Raw genomic sequence first — 22,115 nt, 5'->3', positions numbered from 1 at the left:
TTTTTCATTAGTAAATTTAGGACATATAAGAAGAACTTATTAAAAAAAATCAATTCGACAATGAGAACCGAACACGAATTATTTAATGGTAAAAATTAAAATATTTATACAAAAAAATCTGATAGTTTTAAATTATGAAATAGCATGGTTTATACACGGATTTGAAACTAAGACTATGAATGGTGGTAGTACAAGTGCAATTCATCTATATATGTTTCTACTTGACCGCAAAGATACCATTATAATTTGTTCCACGTAATCTGTTTACTCCATTCGAAATTTTTGTTGTCGTTTTTTTTTTCCGGCTTTTGTACTTTATCTTCATAAGTTTAATAATACTTAGTGTTAATTAATAAAAAATAATGCAAATATCGTGAATATTATATGTTAGTGTTTAGGTGGGTATCCGACATCCATTTCAGATAGTCCTTATCTTATAGACATTGTTTCAAGTCAGTAAAACAGAGGGATACATGTTTTTATATGATAAGCGCATGGTTGATCAAAAAAAAAAAAAAATATGATAAGCGCATAAAAGAAACATGGGATTGAAGAGAATAGAAAAAGAAAAAGTATTGAAATAAACAAAAGGCCAAAACGCGCTAGTGTAGAGACATAAACGAAGACAGAAAAAAAAACAAACAAAAAATTTCGATATGATCCATACCAAAACAAAAAAAAAAAAAGAATGAAAAGGGAAAGTGTTTTTTTACATAGGTTTCGTCAAGTCTGAGGAGTATGTATTAGAGAATCGATCTGAGATCAATTAAGCAATAATTGAGTCATTAAGCTGTAATCAGTGGCAGATCCAGAAACTTAATTTGGGTGGGGCACAAAATATATATAATTGAAATATTAAATTTATATAAAATAAATAACACTTTTATCTTAATTAATAAATATTAAATTCATACTTTAATGTATTTAATCTATGAAATCCAAAAAGATGTTATTTAAAAAATATATATTATTTATGTTGGTTTTAAATTATACTGATATACATATGCTACATATATTTAGAAAATGTAATTCTAAAATTTCTCAGTTACAAATCATAATAAACATGTAATTTATCATTTATATGTAAAAATTATTATTTGAATTCACACTAAATATATCAAACAAATTTAAACACTAAAATATGAAATGAATTACAATGTAGATAATAAATTTTTACTAAGTTACTAATTGTACCAATATTTTTTAAATTCAAATGTAATTTTTACTATTATAAAAATGATGATTTAATTTTTTTTCAAGGGTTAAAATAGAATTAGAAATATAAATAGACAATAATGCACCTAATCATAATAAAGATTAAAAAACATGTTGGAAAGACACTAAAAATGTAACAAAGATATGGGAGATGATGGCAAACCAAAGAAAAAAAGAAGAATAAAGCAAAAAAGAAAAACACCAAAGTAACTAGGTGAAGGATCGAACTTGGCACTTGTTGAGGTATGTGGGGCACAATATAGCCAAAAGAGTTAGGAGTCTATAACTAGCAATGGTCAATTGAAAAAAAAAATTAACTTAGCATGGGGCATGTGCCCCACCCAACATGACCATAGATCTGCCCATGCTTGCTACAATTGCTAAGGTGCTGCGTGGAACAAAAGAAATAGAAAACTTGTTGAAGTCTCCATTTGGCCAGCTATTTCGTATCCCTGCAAACAAGACTTCGTATTCCGGAAAGATAGTTCATGGATTAGTTTGCCGTCAGTTGGTGACCAAAAAACGGCATGTTGTACTTAAGCAAAGAAGAAAAATGGTGTTTGGATATCTAGCGGGATAAGTTTGGGTATTAATATAAATTAAAAATTATTTATTAACTGTTAGTAAATCATCAGTTCATTATTTTGTTAACACCATCGACGTTTGAATATTAGGTATATATAATTAAGTTTATTAAATTACGATTATGTAAAATAAACAAACAGTACTACGGTATACCACATGTTATATTCTGAATTTAACAATTTAAACCGGTAAACCTAAATTTTTAAACCGGTAAACCTATATAATATATAGATATAAGGGGGATATATATTTAAAATTTACAAAACATTAGTCATATATATAGTTAATCTATTAAAAAATTACATTTTTATTTTACTTTTAAAAATATAGTCTCGCGGTGTACCGCGGGTTAAAACCTAGTATACATATACATGAACCACTCAAATACATGAAAAAAGTTTTTTTGTTTTTTTTTTACTCACATGAAAAAAAGTTTAACACTATTGTTCCTTAATAAAGTGTTGTTACAATTGTTGCTTTAGTAGAGAACAACGCTAGTTTAAACTTCCCTAAAACAAAACTAAGGTGTCAATGAACTTATTTCGTTTCCAGATAGGCATTCTATTTAATGTTTAAAGTAACAATTTTCTTCAACAGTAACAAAGTTCTTCAACACCACAAAAATATAACTGTTTAGCAAAAGTGAAAAAAATCTAACCGTTTAGCAAAAGCGGAAAAAATATTAAAAAAAATTATAACCATTTAGTCTACCAACATATTAATTGGGATCGAATTAGAGAAGTCTGATCGGACTACCATAAAATTTCAAAAACCTACTAACCTATAAATTTTAAAGGACTAGTACTAGGTATGATCTGGATGGAAGACCAAATTCATTATAAATGCTTCTTCTTAAAGATTTCATGTTCATAAGTTTGATTTTGGAATGAAAAAAATCTAAACACTAAGATTCATTATAAATTGATTCGTCAAGAATTGATTGTGGATTGAAATTTCCTAAAACCATAAAGTCTACATTTGTTCATTTATCTTCTAAAGAAAATGCAACATTAACCATCAACTACGATTTCTACATGATGACGTAAAGAGAAACAGTCACGAAAAAATTGACAATTTCTGCAAGATGATGGAAGAATTCGAAAAAACTTTAAAGAATATATGTGCATGCGAGAAAAGCATTAGATAATACGATTGCAAAACACACAAGTTCTTTTTGAAAAAATAATATCTTAGTTTTTCTTTTTAATTTTTAGATGATGGCACAAAATTAGACCCATCAATCGAGAAGTTAACCTTAAGAATCAAATTGAAAAGAATTTAATTATATAGGTTTATATTTTTAACTTGATTTAAGAATAAAAAATGTATATATCAATGCTTTATTTAAGCTCCATTTGGTTTTAAACACTTGTGAAGAAACATAACGGAGAAAATTGAGGGTAACTTCATTCATTCATTGAAAATTCATGCTATGCATTATCTATATTTTCTAGATCTTAATTTTGTTAAAGATATTTTTAATATTCTTGGGTTGATACAAAGATAATCTCTTGTTTCATTTTTTATTTGTAGTATGTTTAAATTGTGAATTTGGTAAATAATTAATTTTGATACATATCAGATTTATGATGGTGAACAATTTGAAAGATGATTTAATTAGATTAATATAAGGTTTATTTGACGACAAAAAATAAATAAATTTGATATATAAATGACAATATAGCACCGACTATGCACAAATTAATTGACTACCTACCATGAAAGACAAAGTCCAAATGACTAATTGTATCTCATCCGTACATTCTTCTTTATTTTCTCTTTATTCTCTGTTGAATAGTTATATCTTCTAATAATTTACATGCTTTTGATTTCTATAAGAACATTAGTGTTGTTAAAATGGATTTTCTGCATATATATATATATATATATATATATATATATATATATCATAAATTGATATTTTTTTCGTCATATCATAATTTGAATATGTGAAAAAATATTTGAAGTAAATATAGACATACAATTTCCAAAACTTTTTTCCAGGTTAGAAGATACTTGTTGGATTGTTGCTTTTACTAGAACTTGGTTGTATGCATTGACGTGGATTTTTTCATATCGCTTTTGAATTTAAAATTTTCTCTTGGATGGTGTTCACCACCAAAATCATGTATAAGAATGTTGATTAGACTTGTTGGAAAACACAATTTACATTTATGACTAAAAACTATGCCAATAAAATGTTTCCTCATCACAAGTTAATGAGAAATAATAATGGTGGAAACAAAGAATTTGAGATGATCATCAAAGAGTTATTGAAAGAAGTACCATCAATGTCATTCACGAATCTTTCAAGTTACTCTATCTAACAAATTACCTCAAACATATGCTTTGAATGGTTGCTGCATACACTCCATACTACATAGTGCATACTAACATTTTAGTATGGAGTAGAATAGACGGTAGTATAGAGTAATTAGTGGTATGCACAACACCATACAATAGTATGCATAACACCATACTATTATGAATGGTAAAAATCAGACTATGGTATGAAATGATGTGTACAAAAATATTAAAAACAATTTTAATAATATATTTAATCATAATTAACTAATAACTATTACAAAATGTTTTTAAAAATTACACGATAGGGAGGTTGGGACTCATCGTAAATGTTCACACGATACACTTCATTCTCATGTTGAGTTCCACACACTTCGCTAAGCCCCACATCATCATCATTTGCATCTTCTGTATCCTCTATATCATTCACATTCTCACTCATTAATTCTTCTCTTCTTTGTCTCACCGAGTCTTGACGTTGAGAACCCACATCAAGATTTGCGAAACATACTCTCATGACTTCCCAAAACTTAGGAGGTTCTCGTTGAAAACATCTCACTTTATCATTTTCCTATAAAAAAAACAACACATTAGTAATCGGAAAACAAAAACCTACAAATAATTAAATAATAACATTATTTAACAATAGATTACCTTTATACGATCATTCCACCACTCATCTGAAGCTTCAATTCTTCCACTAATGGGATCTACCGTGATACCAGTCTTGCCTTGTAAGAGGACCCAAGTTTTATATTGTTTCTTCCACTCATCGAATTTACATCTTAAGTCTGTCCACTTCATGCTTTGATTGAATTTTTCGTTGAACTTACGAACAATATATGCTCGTCCTGGTTGTCCCGGGTCTTTAAACATATAATTATTTAAAGCTAGTGCTTCATCGTATAATTCAATCAAAGTTCTTTCTTCTTCAAGAGTGTATCTTCGATCCGGTTTTTTCTAATTAGTACAGAGTAATAATAATAATATATTATTAGTATAGAGTAATAATAATATAATTCAATTATTGCAAATAAAGTTAGGTGTATATTTGAGTTTTGTATATTTATTTAAACAATACACATGATTTTAAACTAGATAGATAAATAAAGCTTTAATCATTAAAAGTTACCCGTCTACGTATAGGAGGATCCATGTTTGCATTCATATTACGACCTTGTGATGACATATCTATAATCACAAACAATATAAAGTTATTAATAAATATAAAATTAAACTAAAAATTAACTAAAAACATCATATATATATACTAATAAACTAGCTCATCATGCTTAAAAAATTAACTAATAAATTCTTAAATATCTACTATAAACTAAACTAAAAAGAAAATGAGGTGAGAAAAAAAAACTTACTTATGAATTTGAGATGAGATAAATGGTTGATTCAAAAGAGTTTTAGATTGAAGAGCTTCAATGAGTAAAGAGAAGAGAGTCCTCTCTAGATCTAGATTTTGTTTTTGGGAATATGATTTTTTTGTTGTGACTTTTAACATTTATGAATGCATCTATATATATTCATATATGAAGAAAGTACAAAGAAACACAACTTTAACCAATGAGATAAAATTACTAGGATCCAACTAGTTTGAACACGTTTTTACTCAACTTTTACTATTGGTATGGAGTTGGTATGGAGCTTTTATGGAGTAAACTGAAATAATCGGACCAATAGTATAATTTACACAGTCTGCAGTTTTTTTTTAAATTCCAGACTAGTATGGAGTTGTATAGTATGGAGAAGTGCATACTAGTCTGAAATGGTGAATGACGTACTAACTGCGGACTAATCCGAGTTTAGTTGGGTCCGGAGCGTACTGTACAACCATTAACAACCATAATTTAGTTTCTTGTGTCAGAGATATCAATATCATGTTTGTTGCAAACTAGCCATTGTATATCAGTGCATGGTACAAAATACAGATAATTCTAAAAGTAAACAAATCCTAGAAGGAAAAGTTCAGAGATTGGGGTTTATGCGATTGCTCGTCACCAGGGTCTAACCGCCAAAATTGTAAAACGGTGAGTTTGATCATAATGTTTTAACTAGTGTTGTAAACTTTTTTCTTTTGGTAGTATATTGTTGTAACTTTGATTAAACCCTTTACCCGAACAAATTAAAATCTCCAAAAAAACTGAAAGTTTAAAATAAATTTCTACTTGATTAGATCAATTAGAGAGAATTATATGCCGTTTTCACGATTTACATTTATGCCATTTAATAATCTAAACTATTTATTTTCAAAGTTATAACAAATTGACCAGTAAATTAACTTTCAAAGTACGATGTGTGCGTGTTTTTTTTTGTCAAGATACTCAGATCATATCCACACGGTGACCAAATGATTGGCTAAGATTTATATGGCTAGGAGAAGACACTTTTCTGTGTTCTCTACATTATAGTTGTTCTGATTTTGATTGAAGGTCTTTTGTCCTGTTTCTTTACTTTTGCATTTTTGGACATTGTTTATTTTGGCTGAGATGCCTTTAATGCAATTTTATGCGGTGATGAAAACAATTTTACAATTAATATTGTTTAGATACTTTAACTCTAAAAATTTCCTACGTAGTTACTTCCTAAATCCTAATCAATATAGACGACAAAAGGGTAGTCAAATTCTGAATACATTTTCTATTTCTTCTCCTTCTTTCATTTTTTTTTTGTTTTTTTACGTATTCGTCGATCCAATGGGTAAAGGGTTGTCATTGATGTTCCTCCTTGTTTTACTTTTATTCGTCTCAGGTACTGCGGTTTCCTTTATTCCAGAGAACTCTTTTTTTTTAGTTGTTAGTAATTGTTTTAATGGCAGGAGTAACGTCGAGAAACTTTACTATAGAGAACAAATGTGATTACACTGTCTGGCCGGGAGTTATATCCACGGGGAGAAGTGTTCTGAACTCCACCACCGGCTTTTCTCTCAAGAAAGGAGAGTCGCGTGTCATCAACGCGCCATCGTCATGGGCTGGTCGTTTCTGGGGTAGGTCTCTTTGTTCAACCAGCTCAACAGGTAATTTCTCCTGCGCCAGCGCCACCGGAGACTGCGGCTCCGGGAAAATCGATTGTTCTGGAAGCGCAGAACCTCCAACGACTCTAGCTGAGTTTACCATCGACGGTACCGACGGTAAAGACTTCTATGACGTAAGCCTGGTGGACGGTTACAACCTACCGTTAGTGGTGTGGTGCCTCAGCATCCGCAAAGTGGGCAGTCATGCCTCAGCATCGGTTGCGTTGTCAACTTGACCAAGACGTGTCCGACGGAGCTTCAGGTGATGGGAAGCTCGGGCGAGGAAGAACCAATTGCTTGCATGAACGCTTGTCAGAAATTCAAAACGGCGGACTTCTGCTGCACCGGCAACTACTCGACACCTCAGAAATGCCCACCGTCGCTTTATGCCAAGAATTTCAAGAACGAGTGTCCACTCGCTTATAGCTATGCTTATGACGAAGAAAGCACCATGTTCACATGCTCAAAGTTCAAACTCGCCTAACTACGTCATCACCTTTTGCCCGGCGATTACTCCGAACATCACCAAGTTAGTTCCCGTACATACTTTTCCTCTCTAGTCACTTTCCTATTCGTCAAAGACGTATCCACGTAGGCTAGTTTGACACAATGTTCTAGAGACATTGGATCATACACGGCTTTAATTTTGACCAAACATTGTAGAGATATTTTTAAGAACGTTGAGTTGACATGGACCATATATTTTGGATGGATCATTACTATGTGAATTCGGTTTGGTGTTTATAAGAATGTCAATATGGATAACTTAATCCAATCCAACTAATTTATTAGGCTTGTCAGTTATATCCAATATTTACACCATTTTTAGTAATGTAATCCAATCTTCTAATAATCCATAATACCTTTTAAAAAGGAAAAATTGGCTTTTATGTGTCTAAATGATCTAAGCCTAATGATAGTTGTCAATAAATAGTTATTTTCTTCTACTATATATGGGTCAAATTTGCTAAAAAAACATTAAAAAAAATCTAATACGGTTTTTAAGGTAGTAGTTTAGGCAGCCGATTTATTGGTATGCAAAATCCAGAAACACTAATCAGTCCTTATACATGCAAAATCCTAATGTCTGATTAGCACCTACCAAAATGTTAAAATAGTGCTACTTTTGTTTTTATATACTGATATAATTATGTCACTTGTTGGATAGCTCAACCTCAACGGCTGAATCTCCATTTCCAGCTCAGACAAAAAATGGAACTCGTGAACCTCCTTCACAGTCTTAAACTCCCAAGGAAACTAATGGAGGAACGTCAAAACGTAAGTTTTTATTTATTTACCTTTTCATACTAACGTTTGCTAAACAGGACTTCTTCTTTGAATTATCTTGCAGAAAAATCACCATGGAAGTTAAAACTCATACTTGGTACCATATCTCGCTCAATCAATCTACTAGTACTCTTGTATATATACAAAAACACCACGATTTTATATTCTTCTTAATTATCTTATATCCAGGAGTCTCAGCAGCTTTAACAGTGATCATGATCATCATTATTGTAGTCGTGATAATAGTGAAAAGAAAGAGTGATTGGAATGACAAGAACGTTGAGGCAGTTGTAATGTTGAAACGATATAGTTACAAAAGAGTCAAGAAAATGACAAAACTCATTTGCGCATGTTCTCGGGAAAGGAGGATTTGGAACTGTCTACAAACGAAAGTTACCTGATAACGGTAGGGATGTTGCAGTGAAGATCTTGAAGGTAACAGAGGGGGATGGGGAAGAGTTCATCAATGAGGTAGCTAGCATGAGTAGATCATCTCATTTCAATATTGTTTCTCTTCTTGGATTCTGTTACGAAAGGAACAAGAGAGCTATAATATACGAGTTCATGCCGAATGGATCCCTCCACAAGTATATTTCTGAAAATATGTCAACCAAGATGGATTGGGAAAGATTATATAACATTGCGGTAGGTGTCGCTCATGGGCTAGAGTATTTGCACAATCGTTGTGTCACGAGGATTGTGCATTTTGACATAAAGCCACAGAACATACTAATGGACGATCATCTTTGTCCTAAGATTTCAGATTTTGGTCTTGCTAAACTATGCAAAAATAAAGAAGAAAGCATAATTTCAATGCTAGATGCGAGGGGGACAGTTGGATACATAGCCCCTGAAGTATTTTCTACGAATTTTGGAGGAGCTTCGCATAAGTCAGATGTGTATAGTTATGGGATGGTGGTTCTTGAATATAAACAAGGTTCAAAATGCTCGTTCCAATAATAGTACAGTGTACTTTCCAGATTGGATCTATAAGGATTTTGAGCAAGGAGAAATTATGAGGATTCTCGGAGATCAGATAACCGAAGAAGAAGATATAATTTTGAAGAAAATGGTATTGGTTGGTCTATGGTGTATTCAGATGAATCCATCTGACCGGCCACCAATGATCAAAGTAATTGAAATGTTAGAGGGGAACTTAGAAGCTCTTGAAGTTCCACCTAAACCTCTCTTGTATTTACCCGCGGCAACGGTTCCAGAAACTATTGAAGATAGTAATGAGACTTCAAGCTTCTCTAACCCAACTCAGTTTGAAAGAGATACTCTCTCAGCTAATGAAGATGCTTCACACTTTTCAAAAGAAAGTGGTTCAACAAACTGTTGAAGAGAGTCAACATATATCAAGGTTGTCCTTAATTACATTCAACATGGTAGGGGATCTCTTAAAACTTGTCATGATCTTGGGGTACGCTTCTCGAATGGCGGTAAGTTAGTTTTTTTTTTTTTTTTTTTGAGAAACGCTACAATGACACTTTGGAAGAGAGCAACGTGAATTTATATTCCTAAGAAAAGAGCTAGCACCAAGGTTTGTTATCTTTCTCCGTAGCCATATATGTGTCTTGATAAAGTCTTACAAGATATGGATTCAATTGTTTATAATAAATTTATTATTTAAGTAACAAATTGACGAAAACTTGTTAACCAAAAGACTAAGCAAATCCTGGAAAAAACCACTGAGTTTTGGTAGATATATACTTAGGCCCCTGCCATTGGAGTATCCTTCTGGCAAGATGGAAGACACCGCAATTTGAATCAGTACTAGTACGATCGTTTATTGGCAAAAAGTCATCTGTAACGAAATAGATTGAACCACTCTTGATTTCATTACCAACATCTTGGACCGGTGCTCTTATTGTAACCCCATGACCAAAGATCAACATCTCATCATCTCCAATAGATTCTACTCTTTCCCATATGTTACTCTCAAGATTCATCTTAAAGATATAAAACAAAAGTTTACCTTCCGATAATACACTCAAGTTAATCAAAACTTCTCCTGATTTCTTAATCGCCATTCTCCTGCTACATATGTATTCATTTTTTTTCTTCAAGTATCGAAACCGATGATCCCAATACGGGTTGTTTCCGAGAGAAATCAAAAATCTTGATGTGATCGTTAGTAGTGTAGAGATAAAGCTTGCTGTTTCTATAAGCCAAATCCAAAAAACTTAAGTTTCGGCTTTCTATATTCCACACTTTATTCCGGCTCCACCACGAGTCGTCTGCTTTCTTGTAAGAGAACAAGTAATGACTATTCAGAATCCAAGCAACCACATAATCTCCTGTTCTCTCGTCTACCCACAGAACAGCTGATCTTCTGTATATGAAGGTGTGTTTTGACACCTCAACCTTACGAAAAGGCTCGACGAAGCGTCCCCATTGGCCGGAACTTCGCTCAAATCTCACTTTTCCACCGCGAATTGAAGACTCCATTGATGGAAGATCGATTCATAAAACAAAAGTTTATCTTCCGATAATACACTCAAGATAATCAAAACTTCTCCTGATTTCTGAATCGCCATTCTCCTGCTACATATGTATTCATTTTTTTTCTTCAAGTATCGAAACCGATGATCCCAATACGGATTGTTTCCGAGAGAAATCAAAAATCTTGATGTGATCGTTAGTAGTGTAGAGATAAAGCTTGCTAGCCATAAAATAGCTGTCGTTGGAGAGTCCAACGAGTGTTAATTCCTTTGTAAATTTTGTCTTCTACGGCATTCAACAACATCAAAGAATCTTCTACGTATATGATCCGCCATGGACAAAGAGGCCGCTTCACGCATGTTTTTCAAACTGAATACCAATCGGAGCAAACGATTTTTGCTCGGTGAAAATCAATAGAGCTCAAGCTTTCGAGGATTGACCGTAAGAGATCGGGACAAAGTTTGCACCAATCGTGATTTTTAGAAACTTTTCGTCCCTTCTCTTCTCTCATCAAATCTTTTGGCTTCTCCATGCCTGCGCTTACCTGACGAGCACTCTAATGGGGTCTAGGGTTTTGTTTAGGGTTTAGAACCAAGGGGAGCTTAATCTAAATTATTAATACAAAATTAGTGTGAAATACTATGTTTTTTTCTTTCAAAAATACCACTATTAATTTCTTTTTCCAAAAATAACTCAAAAGTTTTATTTTTCTAAAAAATACCACAAACATAAAAAAAAAAGTGATTTTTAAGGATCTAAAATTTAGTTTTTAAGGTTTTGATAATTTTTCATTTTAGATTTAGGATATAGATTTTAAGGGGTAATGTTTAGGGTTTAGGATGTTTAGTTTTGAATGTTCGAATTTTGGTTTTAGTTTTCTGGTATTTTTGAAAAAATACAAATTAATGGTTTTTTTTTTTGGAAAATAAAAAAACTAAGAATTGTATGTTTTAGAAAGGAAAAAAATCTGTCAATGGTATTTATGAGAATTGCCGTAAAGTATTTGAGTATAATTTAGATATTCAATAGTTTAATTTGACTGGATAATATCTTCTGGTTTATCATTAACAAATTCTGTTAGCGGTTAATGGACATTGTACTTGTTCGGGACTGGTTAACTCAAGTGTGTGGTATATACAAAATTGGTTAAAGATCTTGTTAGAAAAATATCTGTCTAGCTCTGATTACTACTAGCTTAATCGCTAGGTTCATCGTATCCAGCTCGACTAATGTCTAATCACTTAAAGAAATCAATCATCCAATTACTCTCCTCCTAATCAGATTATTCTCCGCCTAATTCGATTATTTTTTAGATTTAAAGTATAAAACAATTTTCTTTTTGTAGATTATCAAACATTTTAACGAAATTTTTTGTAATGTTTTACAATAAATTATGCTCAAAATTTTAGGAAAAATCATAAATTTTGTCTTTAAAATAAGATTTCAAGTGTTTAATGTAATTTTGAAAATAATATTCTTATTATGTATTTATATCAAGTTTTTTTTCGTTAACATAGAACTGAACTATTCATTACATTCAATATCATATATTATTTAATTTCTAATATTTAATTTCTGATTTTTTTACTAGACGATAGGTACATTCCGAATGCTCAACTAGCGCATAGATTTTTTAAACAAAGGTTAATGATCAAAAAAGTGTAAGAGTTTTTAATATCTAGGGTTGGGCAAGATAGTGCATGGATGATGGGTAATTTGTGGCAAGAGTTGTCTTGAGAAAAGAAAAACGAATAGATTTTTCTCAAAATATGACTAAGTCTTCTCATTATTAAATTGTTGGTTGTGCTGTGAAGTGTTTGTTGTAAAAAAAACCGATTAATTTGCTCAATCCTTCTCAATTTTCAGTATTCTTAGGTCTTAAAATGATGACACTCTTGACTTTTATTTTGTTGTTTACACTCTTTGCTTGACTTGTATTATCTTGAACTGGACAAGATAATAATGTTCTTAATCTAATATCTCTCTTTCTTCTTTTAAATATGATATTCATAGTTCTTAATTTCCCATTAAAAAAAAAAAAAAAAAAAAAAAAAAACAGACGAGAGCACCATGATCAATCTTTTTTCTGTCTCTGTTGTCATACGCAATCGTATGTATGCTCTTCGTGATTCCCTCTTGTGTTTTTTCAGTTGATGAACCTCTGATGCACTGCACTCCTATGTTTAGATGTGGTAATCAGACATGTCTCTATTATCCCTTTTGGACACCTGATAGAGAAGAGTGTGGTCATCCGGATTATAAGGTCAACTGTAATGGAAGATTCGCGGAGTTTAATATATCCTCGGTTAGGTTCAGAATCCTTGAGATGAACTATGAGTCTCGTATTATAAGGCTTGCCAGAATTGATTATCTCAACAATCTTTGTCTTCAGTCTCCAGAGAAGGCAACAATCAACCAACATCCTTCCATTTTCTCCGGGCAGCGAGTTGTCAACTTTTTATTACAGCTGCTCTGGTTCAAAGGTAGATGTTCTTACTAATAGTTACATTAGACAACTTGAGTGTAAGGATGAAATTGGTTTGCAAAGTTACTTTGTCTCGTCCCCTTTGCATTCTGGTAATAGAGCTATCTTAGATAGGTTAAGTGCATCGTGTGAAAGAAAGGTTGATATTCCTGTCTCTCAATCCGCCTTGCGGAAAGCAGAGAGAAACCAGAGTATGGAGGCTATAAAGAAGATTGTTGATGAGGGTTTCGAACTTAGCTTTAACAGTGGTTGCTCCGAGTGCATAGCATCAGACGGTGCTTGTGGCTTTAATCAAAGCTCAAGAGCATTCGTTTGCAATTCTGGAAACAAAAAGAAGAGTAATGCTTTTATATCTTTCTCTGAATATTTCAGCTGAAATTTGGTGAAGAGATAACTGGAGAGGAAAAAGAGACTGCAAAGAAGATGATCTTGGTGGGTCCCTGGTGTATTCAGCCTTCTTTACATATTTCTACAGAACCTCTTCTCTGGAATCTTCTTCGCTCTTAGAAGAGAATTCCAACAACTCTGAGGTATTAATTTATATGATCCACAAGTAGAAAATCTATTTCTGAGACTCCATCATATACTTGTTGTGTAACCATGCAAGAGAAATTTATTTAAGAAAATATTTCTATGTTTAAAATCATATATTCGTTTCAAAACTTTCCCTTAGACTACTTAAATATCCAAAAGTTAACAGATTGCAAAATAATTGTTTGGTTTTGTGTAAGATTTAAAATAATTGTTCCGAATTTGGTAGAACTGATAAATAATGATTTTTGATACCTACCTTGTGGTCGATTATATGGTAGTTAGGCCAGTGAAGGCGAACATTGGAGTAAACTTTGAAGCGAGCGTTTGAGTTGTCATGGAGACTGGAAAACAAATCTTATTATTTAGAGATGTTTTTTGCACTATGCATGGATTGGTTCATGTCCTCTTTATCCAAAATTATCTGTTTTATAATTATGAACAATGATTGGGTCTAAAGGCTTTGTCAACCGAAAGCTAGAAAATAATATTTACATGATGACATATTCCAATAATGGATCTGCGGATTCCATAAGTCTTTCTTCTACGTTAACTAGATTCTCCACAATGACTAGTAAGGAGCGTTTTTTCAGTTTTGGGTGAGTGCAAAACATAATTAAAATAAAAAAGTGAAGAGAAAAGTATTTTAAAGTCAATGAGTCAATGAGACATAGACTCATAGACGTATGATTTAAACTCACCAAGTCTTTTGTATGTGTCGCTTTCACGCTTGACTTGCTCCTTCACTTGCTTCCATTTTTTTGTTTTCTATAGTTTATGTTTAATCGCTTATCCTAAGCCAAACCCATCGGAGACTAAACTATTCAGATAACAATCATGTTCTCTTCAGTACTCTTCATATTCTCAAAGCCCGATTCTTTTCTGGTCTTGCTCTTTTTCTTGACCTCTTTTCACCAGCTACCTTGTGCTTTAAGTAAACGAGAGGTTAAGTTATGTGATACTCTGTTTCAGTGTGGGAATCTCACAGCCGGATTCCCTTTCTGGGGAGGGGATCGGATCCAACCTTGTGGTCATCCATCCTTGGGGCTTCGCTGCGAAACATTGTCAAATTCAACTTTTCTAATCATCTCAGGCCTGTTGTACCGTGTTTTCTGAGTAAACATTACAAATAGTACTCTTAAATTAGCAAGGCAAGACTTGTTAGGTGAATTTTACTTGGCGTCATTCAGTGGTGAAACGTTGACCCCTGAACTCTTCGAGCTTTTGCCAGACTACAAGACTCTCTTTGCTAACTATCTATGCAACAAAACTCTTATTCATTATCCTGCCAGTTTCTCATGTCCAAAAAAGGGTGTTGGCTTCATGCATCAGAAAGATGACCATTACAAGCATTGTGGTGGGAGTTTCAACATCACTGTTCCCATGAGTTATACTCCAGAGGAGAAAGATTTGAATGTAACCAAATTGGAAAGTGTTCTTAAAGAAGGATTTGAGGTGAAGCTGAGGATTGATGAAAGACGGTGTCTAGAATGTAAATCCACTGGTGGAATCTGCGCCTACCGTGCAACAACTTCAGTTTGCTGCAAGACTAACTCGTCATCAAAACACAAATGCACTCCAATGATTCCATCTAGATCTTTTGGTAAGTTACCCGAACTCTTAGAAAACGATACCAAATTAGCCTCTAAATACATTTTTTATTTTTGTATTTTCAGTTGTCTTTTATATTAAATCAAATTATAAAAGGTTTAATTGTGTCTTTGATATGGATGCTCTTTGTGATTCCCTCTTGCTTTGTTTCTCTGAATATTCCAGCTAATCTAAGTTTATATGAATCTCAATTTCTGTCTGTATCTGATTTGCTAATCTTCTTCCATACGAACCAGATCTTTTCCTTTCCTCATCAAGCTTTCTTTTATATGTACGATTCTAAAGTTCTGTGTTGACTATTGAACTGACGTTTGTTTCGCTCATGCAGGTCTCTCCAAAAAAGCGAAAATTGGTACATGTCTCCTTCTATATTTCAAGGGAGACTATTGTTAGTAGAACATACTTAAGTAATAGCATAATCTTACAGAGGTCTTGTCATTTTGTTTGTCTATAGGCATCGGATTTGCTAGTGGATTCTTCGGTACCAGTCTTTTCATAGGATGTATGCTCTGTTTCATCATCCGAAGAAGAAAGAAACTGGAAGCTCAAAACATAAGAAAAGGCTTATCAACTACACTGCCTTACTCCACCAATACAATGTCAAACACTCCAACTATGGACTTGTCCCTTAACGGTCTAGTAGAAATGAAACAGTACAGTTATGAAGAAGTGAAGAAAATTACAAATTCATTTTCAAACACGGTTGGGAAAGGAGGATTTGGAACTGTCTATGGAGGAAACCTATACGACGGTCGCAAGGTTGCGGTGAAAATCTTGAAGGACTTTAAGAGAAACGGTGAAGACTTCATCAACGAAGTCGCAAGCATGAGCCAAACATCACATTTTAACACTGTTTCCTTACTTGGATTCTGCTACGAAGGGTCCAAAAGAGCAATTGTGTATGAGTTTCTAGAGAATGGGTCTCTGGATAAATTCATATCTAGCAAGGAATCATTGAATCTGGATGTGTGTACACTATATGGAATCGCGCTGGGTGTTGCTAGAGGACTTGAGTACTTACATCATGGATGCAAAACAAGGATTTTGCATTTTGACATCAAACCGCAAAATGTACTGTTAGATGAAAATCTCTGCCCTAAAGTCTCAGACTTTGGTCTTGCTAAGCTCTGCGAGAAAAGAGAAAGCATGATGTCTTTGCTAGACACAAGAGGAACAATAGGTTACATCGCACCTGAGGTGTTTTCAGGAATGTACGGAAGAGTCTCTCACAAATCAGATGTTTACAGCTATGGAATGTTAGTCCTTGAGATGATTGGAGCAAAGAACAAAGTAACAAAAGAAACCGCTGCTTCCAACTCAAGTTCATCTTACTTTCCAGATTGGATCTACAAGGATCTTGAGAACGGAGATCACACGTGGAAACTTGGTGATGATATATCTAAAGAGGAGAAAGAGATTGCAAAGAAGATGGCCTTGGTAGGCCTATGGTGTATTCAACCATGTCCATTAAATCGTCCACCGATGAACAAAGTTGTTGGGATGATGGAAGGAACTTTGGATACTCTAGAAGTCCCTCCTAAGCCTTCTTTACATCTTTCTGCAGAGCCTCTTCCAGACTCCTCTTCACTCTCAGTAAATAATTCGAAATACTCTGAGGTATTGATATGAGCCACAAGCGGAAAAACTATTTTTGAGACTCATATACTTGGTCTAATTATGCTAGAGAATTTTATTGAAGAAAAGATTATGTATAAGAAAATCTAAAATGTTTCATAAGTTTATAGTTTTTTTCTATGTGAATTCAATATCTAAAATCTGAAATGTTTCTATGTTTTCTAAGCTGTGTTACAACCTACAAATATCTCTTCAAATGAACATATCCAAAATAATAGATTTGTGGGTTACATAAGTGAGACTTCTTATACGTTAAACAAGATTCTCGTCACGCCATCTAAAAAAGAAAAAAATGTATCTGTCACTCTCACTCATGACTTGGTCCTTCAACATCTCCAAGTCTCCCATGTTCTTGTTTTCTTAAATAAAACTTTTTCACAATGAGTTTATTTAACAGACAGAGAAACAAGAAGAGTTAAAATCATAACGTAAGATTTACTTTCAAGATTCTATTATGTTTTTCTTAGCTGAATTTTACCCAAAAATTATTTATTAGTTATAATTAAAAAACGTATTGATCTTAACAAAAACAGAGCTTACATCTTCTTGTAAATTTCTGTTTAGTAGTTTTACTAATCGTATCAATTTCAATATATAGTTACAAAAAGTGATGAATTCTCAAGCATTTAGGGTTTAGTTCGGTGATATAATGGCGAAAAATGTGGACATCTATCGAACTGTCTCCAACTTTTCATGCATACAACTCTCTTTCTTTCTTCTCTAATCTATCATTCAGAATAACTAATTCTAGAGTCTTGTATAGCAGTAATCCGGATAATACATATACTTTGAACACGGTATTGCATGCATGTAATTTGTGCCACGAATCAATTATTCGTTTGCCAGTGAGAAAAAAACAAATAAAAAGAAGAAAATAATAGATATTTATTTTCTTTAATCCTTAAGTCTCAAAATATGACCAAGTCTTCTCCCTATCGATGGCCGTGTAGAAGACGTTTATTGTTGAGTCCATTAGGTAATAGTAATACTACATTTATGCCAATATTGACCTTTATTTTGTTTAAATGTAGCTATGGACTCAATAAATCTATACTAGTATTTTTGCAGCAATTTTTGCTAAAAAATACTTTTTAAAATTTTTGTACATTTAATGCATTGACTTTAATATTAGTTACCAAAATTTTTAAAATTAATTATAGGTAAGATTTTAAAAAATAAGAAAATCTTTCTACCTCATTCAAACATAAATATATGATTATCTTTCATTTTTATTTGAATTTATATTTAAATTATCTTGAATTATTTTATAATACATTTAATTAATAAAAATTATGATTTTTTCCTGCATATGATGTAATACAAATTTTTAAAAACGGACATATATTACTCAATAGATGAATAAAAAAATACGGGTACAATATCGCAGAACGCCTAAAAAAATTGGGCAATAATTCAGAGTCATACTATAAAAGAGACCAAAATGATTCATAATACAAATGAAAAGAAATGTTGATTTATCAGACATTCACTTTCAAAGCATTACACAAATGTACACATACCTTTCTCTTCCGGTCGTATCTGTTTTGGACACTCATCATCACCTCCCAACCATGTAGCCTCATCCCATTTGTGGCCACCTTTAATCAGATTTTCAATGTTCTCAACTTGATGGTCTTCCTCCTCATCACGCCACGCAAATTCTCCACTATAACAATGCTCCCATGTACCAACCATCCGCCTAATAACCACCTATAAGATGATACATGTATTAAGTAAATATACACAAATTTACTTAACTGATACTTTCTATCCGTGTACGTATTATATCAACCAAGTACATACCTCTTTAGCGGCCTCGCATGCTAAGATGCTTGCTTTCCTGATTGGGCGGAGTTTTGCCAGATTATGGACCGAGCTATCATCAAACGCCTGATCTTCTTGTGCAGACGATATAAATTTTCCTAGTTCTGGGACAGTTTCAAAAGCCAGCAGTTGGAGTGCAAGAGGGAATCCATGAACAGCAAATGACCGTCGCTTGCAATGGCTCACTAAGCTGTCAACGTCTTCCTTACACTTAAACCCTGTAATAGTCTCCAACGTCCGTTCAAATGACAACCTCCCCCATGGGTATTTGAAGAAAAAATCAATATTCTTGGTCATCTCCACAGTCTTCGAAGAAGATTTTACTGGTTCCGTAACACATGTAAGCACACCATCAACTATTACTATCAGCGATAAAGCTAATTTCTTCCACATTTCCATCTCTTCAGTCTCCAACTTAACAACCAAGTCGGAGATGGTTGGTTGCTTTTTTCCCCCGAAAAGTGCATCCCAAACAGTCTTACCTCCTTTTTCCTTTTTAGTCACTGCTTTCACATCTTTCTTTCTAGGATATTTCCCACATTCCAGACCTGTTAACTCTGCAAATTCCTGTATTCCAAACTTTCTTGGATGGCCACCAAACACAATCCACATCTCATGCCGTTTTTTGGTCACCAACTGACGGCAAACTAATCCATGAACTATCTTCCCGGAGTACGAGGTCTTGTTCGCAGGGATACAAAATAGCTGGCCAAATGGAGACTTCAACAAGTTTTCTATTTCTTTTGTTCCACGCAGCACCTTAGCAATTGTAGCAAGCAGGGGCGGATCTACGGTCATGTTGGCTGGGGCACGTGCCCCATGCTAAGTTAATTTTTTTTTCAATTGACCATTGCTTGTTATAGACTCCTAACTCTTTTGGCTATATTGTGCCCCACATACCTCAACAAGTGCCAAGTTCGATCCTTCACCTAGTTACTTTGGTGTTTTTCTTTTTTGCTTTATTCTTCTTTTTTTCTTTGGTTTGCCATCATCTCCCATATCTTTGTTACATTTTTAGTGTCTTTCCAACATGTTTTTTAATCTTTATTATGATTAGGTGCATTATTGTCTATTTATATTTCTAATTCTATTTTAACCCTTGAAAAAAAATTAAATCATCATTTTTATAATAGTAAAAATTACATTTGAATTTAAAAAATGTTGGTACAATTAGTAACTTAGTAAAAATTTATTATCTACCTTGTAATTCATTTCATATTTTAGTGTTTAAATTTGTTTGATATTTAGATATGTGAATTCAAATAATAATTTTTACATATAAATGATAAATTACATGTTTATTATGATTTGTAACTGAGAAATTTTAGAATTACATTTTCTAAATATATGTAGCATATGTATATCAGTATAATTTAAAACCAACATAAATAATATATATATATATTTTAAAATAACATCTTTTTGGATTTCATAGATTAAATACATTAAAGTATGAATTTAATATTTATTAATTAAGATAAAAGTGTTATTTATTTTATATAAATTTAATATTTAAATTATATATAGTTTGTGCCCCACCCAAATTAAGTTTCTGGATCCGCCACTGGTAGCAAGGTATACCGGTTTTGAATAGACGTTGATTTTGGTTTGCAGAGGGTAATGGTCAAGAGCAAATAACCTCCTCGGTAAGTCCAAACCAAATGGAGAATCGTTCTCTTGTTCTGCCGGATCCATCCTACCAACAACAATTACGTACTTATTAGTATGTACGTATAAAATACCAATGAACCCATATTCAAATGGATACCAAAGTTCCATTCAGAACACAATTATGGTTATTTATCCTTACCCCGCCTCCAAGAGACTACTATTCATGAAATTCATGACCTCTACGATTGTAAACTATTATAAAATGTACTATACAGAATCCCTCCATAGCAATTATAGAATTTCGACAGCAATCTTCTTTGAATGAAAGGGGCGAAGTGGGGGGAAGTGAATAGAAACACTCACCTTCTGAAACAACACCTCTGATGGGAAATACTCACCGTATTTTCTGATTTAAACCGACCTACTTAATCTCTTCTTCCTCTTATTTCCGCCGCGAAATTATAATGCCAGATCACTTTTGGTACAACTTATCCCAGATCTAAACACCTAATAGAAATCTTCGGGTTCTTCTGTAAGGATGGAGACAACTAAATCAGATTTCCAAATGCGCCATCGCTACTCAACCCTCAATTTTTCTTTCGTGCGAACAACGAAGACTTACCTTCAATACCATATTATTTTAAAAATTTATTTCCCAAACAGTGCAACGGTTGGGTTTTCTTTAAATATTTTAATAACCTCATACAGTTCTTCAACGTAATTGGTTCAGTTACAACGTAATTGGACAAATAGTTAGGCTTATATTTAGGGATGTAACGTAGCGTGTAGAATAATTATAAGTATTAATTTACATTAAACTAAACATCTAACTATGGTCAGTTTATGGGCAATTGTAGAGCAACATAATTTGTATTCAAAAATCTCGCATATTACTTTACTCCTTCGCTTTGCATGTAAAAGCCATGAAACGATCAATAGTTGTGTACGTCCATTAAATCACTAGTTATGTACGTACATTTAATAATGTTTGTGGTTACCTATATTATTTTCCCATTAAAGGGATAGCAGATAAGTTGTAAACGGGAACGCTGAAATGGAAACATACATAGTTATGGTTAACTGAAACATGTCGTTATAACTACTAAAGCATTAGACTAATTCGGCGAGCGCACCACCAGAGTGTGCATTTCTTGCAAGGAGGCTTGTAACGGCCCTTCATATGCACGTTTATTGTGAGGGCGCACTTGATTGCGCACTTAGGAGTTGTTATTTCTCCATCATCAGGGTAATCAAAAGACACACCATAAATGTTATTTTTTGGTGTTCCATAGTTCCTAAGCTCAGTGATGAGTTCCTCACAGAGCTCTCCAATATCTTCAGAATCAAGTGGGAAGTGGTTTTTAGAAAACACCCGAAGCAAATGACCGGCTTGGTCACCGTACCCATTACAGATGCACAACATGGCAGACGCAAGGGTAGCGTCGGCATATGCTGGGACGTTACGCTGGAGTAACCTCAGCGCCCCTTCAATGTCTCCAACTCGTGTTACAAGACGAAGGCCTTCAAAATATATGGCCGTGGAATTGCCAGCACTAAGGC

General features: G+C 33.3%; 2 protein-coding genes, 1 long non-coding RNA gene and 3 pseudogenes across 5 annotated transcripts; 2 read left to right on the top strand and 4 right to left on the bottom strand.

Moving 5' to 3' along the window:
* Positions 1–4,381: 4,381 nt before the first annotated feature.
* Positions 4,382–4,908, bottom strand: LOC147934462 (uncharacterized). Its single transcript, XM_087472641.1, has 2 exons — positions 4,759–4,908; positions 4,382–4,675 (listed from the first exon to the last, which is right to left on the bottom strand). The coding sequence occupies exons 1-2, from the start codon at positions 4,906–4,908 to the stop codon at positions 4,382–4,384; spliced, it is 444 nt and encodes a 147-aa protein (XP_087328767.1).
* Positions 4,909–5,236: 328 nt separating this feature from the next.
* LOC104727249 (uncharacterized) lies at positions 5,237–5,556 on the bottom strand. Its single transcript, XR_758197.1, has 2 exons — positions 5,478–5,556; positions 5,237–5,295 (listed from the first exon to the last, which is right to left on the bottom strand). It is a non-coding gene; the product is annotated as an uncharacterized LOC104727249 (long non-coding RNA).
* Positions 5,557–6,587: 1,031 nt separating this feature from the next.
* LOC104724177 (PR5-like receptor kinase) lies at positions 6,588–9,942 on the top strand (annotated as a pseudogene). The gene is made up of 5 exons (XR_015572811.1): positions 6,588–6,864; positions 6,932–7,655; positions 8,295–8,404; positions 8,478–8,510; positions 8,603–9,942. The product of XR_015572811.1 is annotated as a PR5-like receptor kinase (transcript).
* Positions 9,943–10,080: 138 nt separating this feature from the next.
* Positions 10,081–11,390, bottom strand: LOC109127335 (putative F-box protein At5g38270 pseudogene; annotated as a pseudogene).
* Positions 11,391–12,938: 1,548 nt separating this feature from the next.
* Positions 12,939–17,267, top strand: LOC104724173 (LEAF RUST 10 DISEASE-RESISTANCE LOCUS RECEPTOR-LIKE PROTEIN KINASE-like 2.1; annotated as a pseudogene). Its single transcript, XR_015571363.1, has 5 exons — positions 12,939–13,714; positions 13,797–13,873; positions 14,697–15,477; positions 15,814–15,837; positions 15,940–17,267. The product of XR_015571363.1 is annotated as an LEAF RUST 10 DISEASE-RESISTANCE LOCUS RECEPTOR-LIKE PROTEIN KINASE-like 2.1 (transcript).
* A 1,353-nt stretch (positions 17,268–18,620) lies between these two features.
* Positions 18,621–19,742, bottom strand: LOC147934461 (uncharacterized). The gene is made up of 2 exons (XM_087472640.1): positions 18,924–19,742; positions 18,621–18,830 (listed from the first exon to the last, which is right to left on the bottom strand). Exons 1-2 carry the CDS (start codon positions 19,740–19,742, stop codon positions 18,621–18,623), a joined length of 1,029 nt encoding a protein of 342 aa, XP_087328766.1.
* Between the last annotated feature and the right edge of the window lie 2,373 nt (positions 19,743–22,115).

The sequence above is a fragment of the Camelina sativa genome, chromosome 11 (genome assembly GCF_030686135.1).
Source record: "Camelina sativa cultivar CO46 ecotype springtype chromosome 11, ASM3068613v1".
Taxonomy (NCBI): Eukaryota; Viridiplantae; Streptophyta; class Magnoliopsida; order Brassicales; family Brassicaceae; genus Camelina; species Camelina sativa.
The sequence above is the reverse complement of the archived record's forward strand: the minus strand, read 5'-3'. Positions and strand labels throughout refer to the sequence as shown.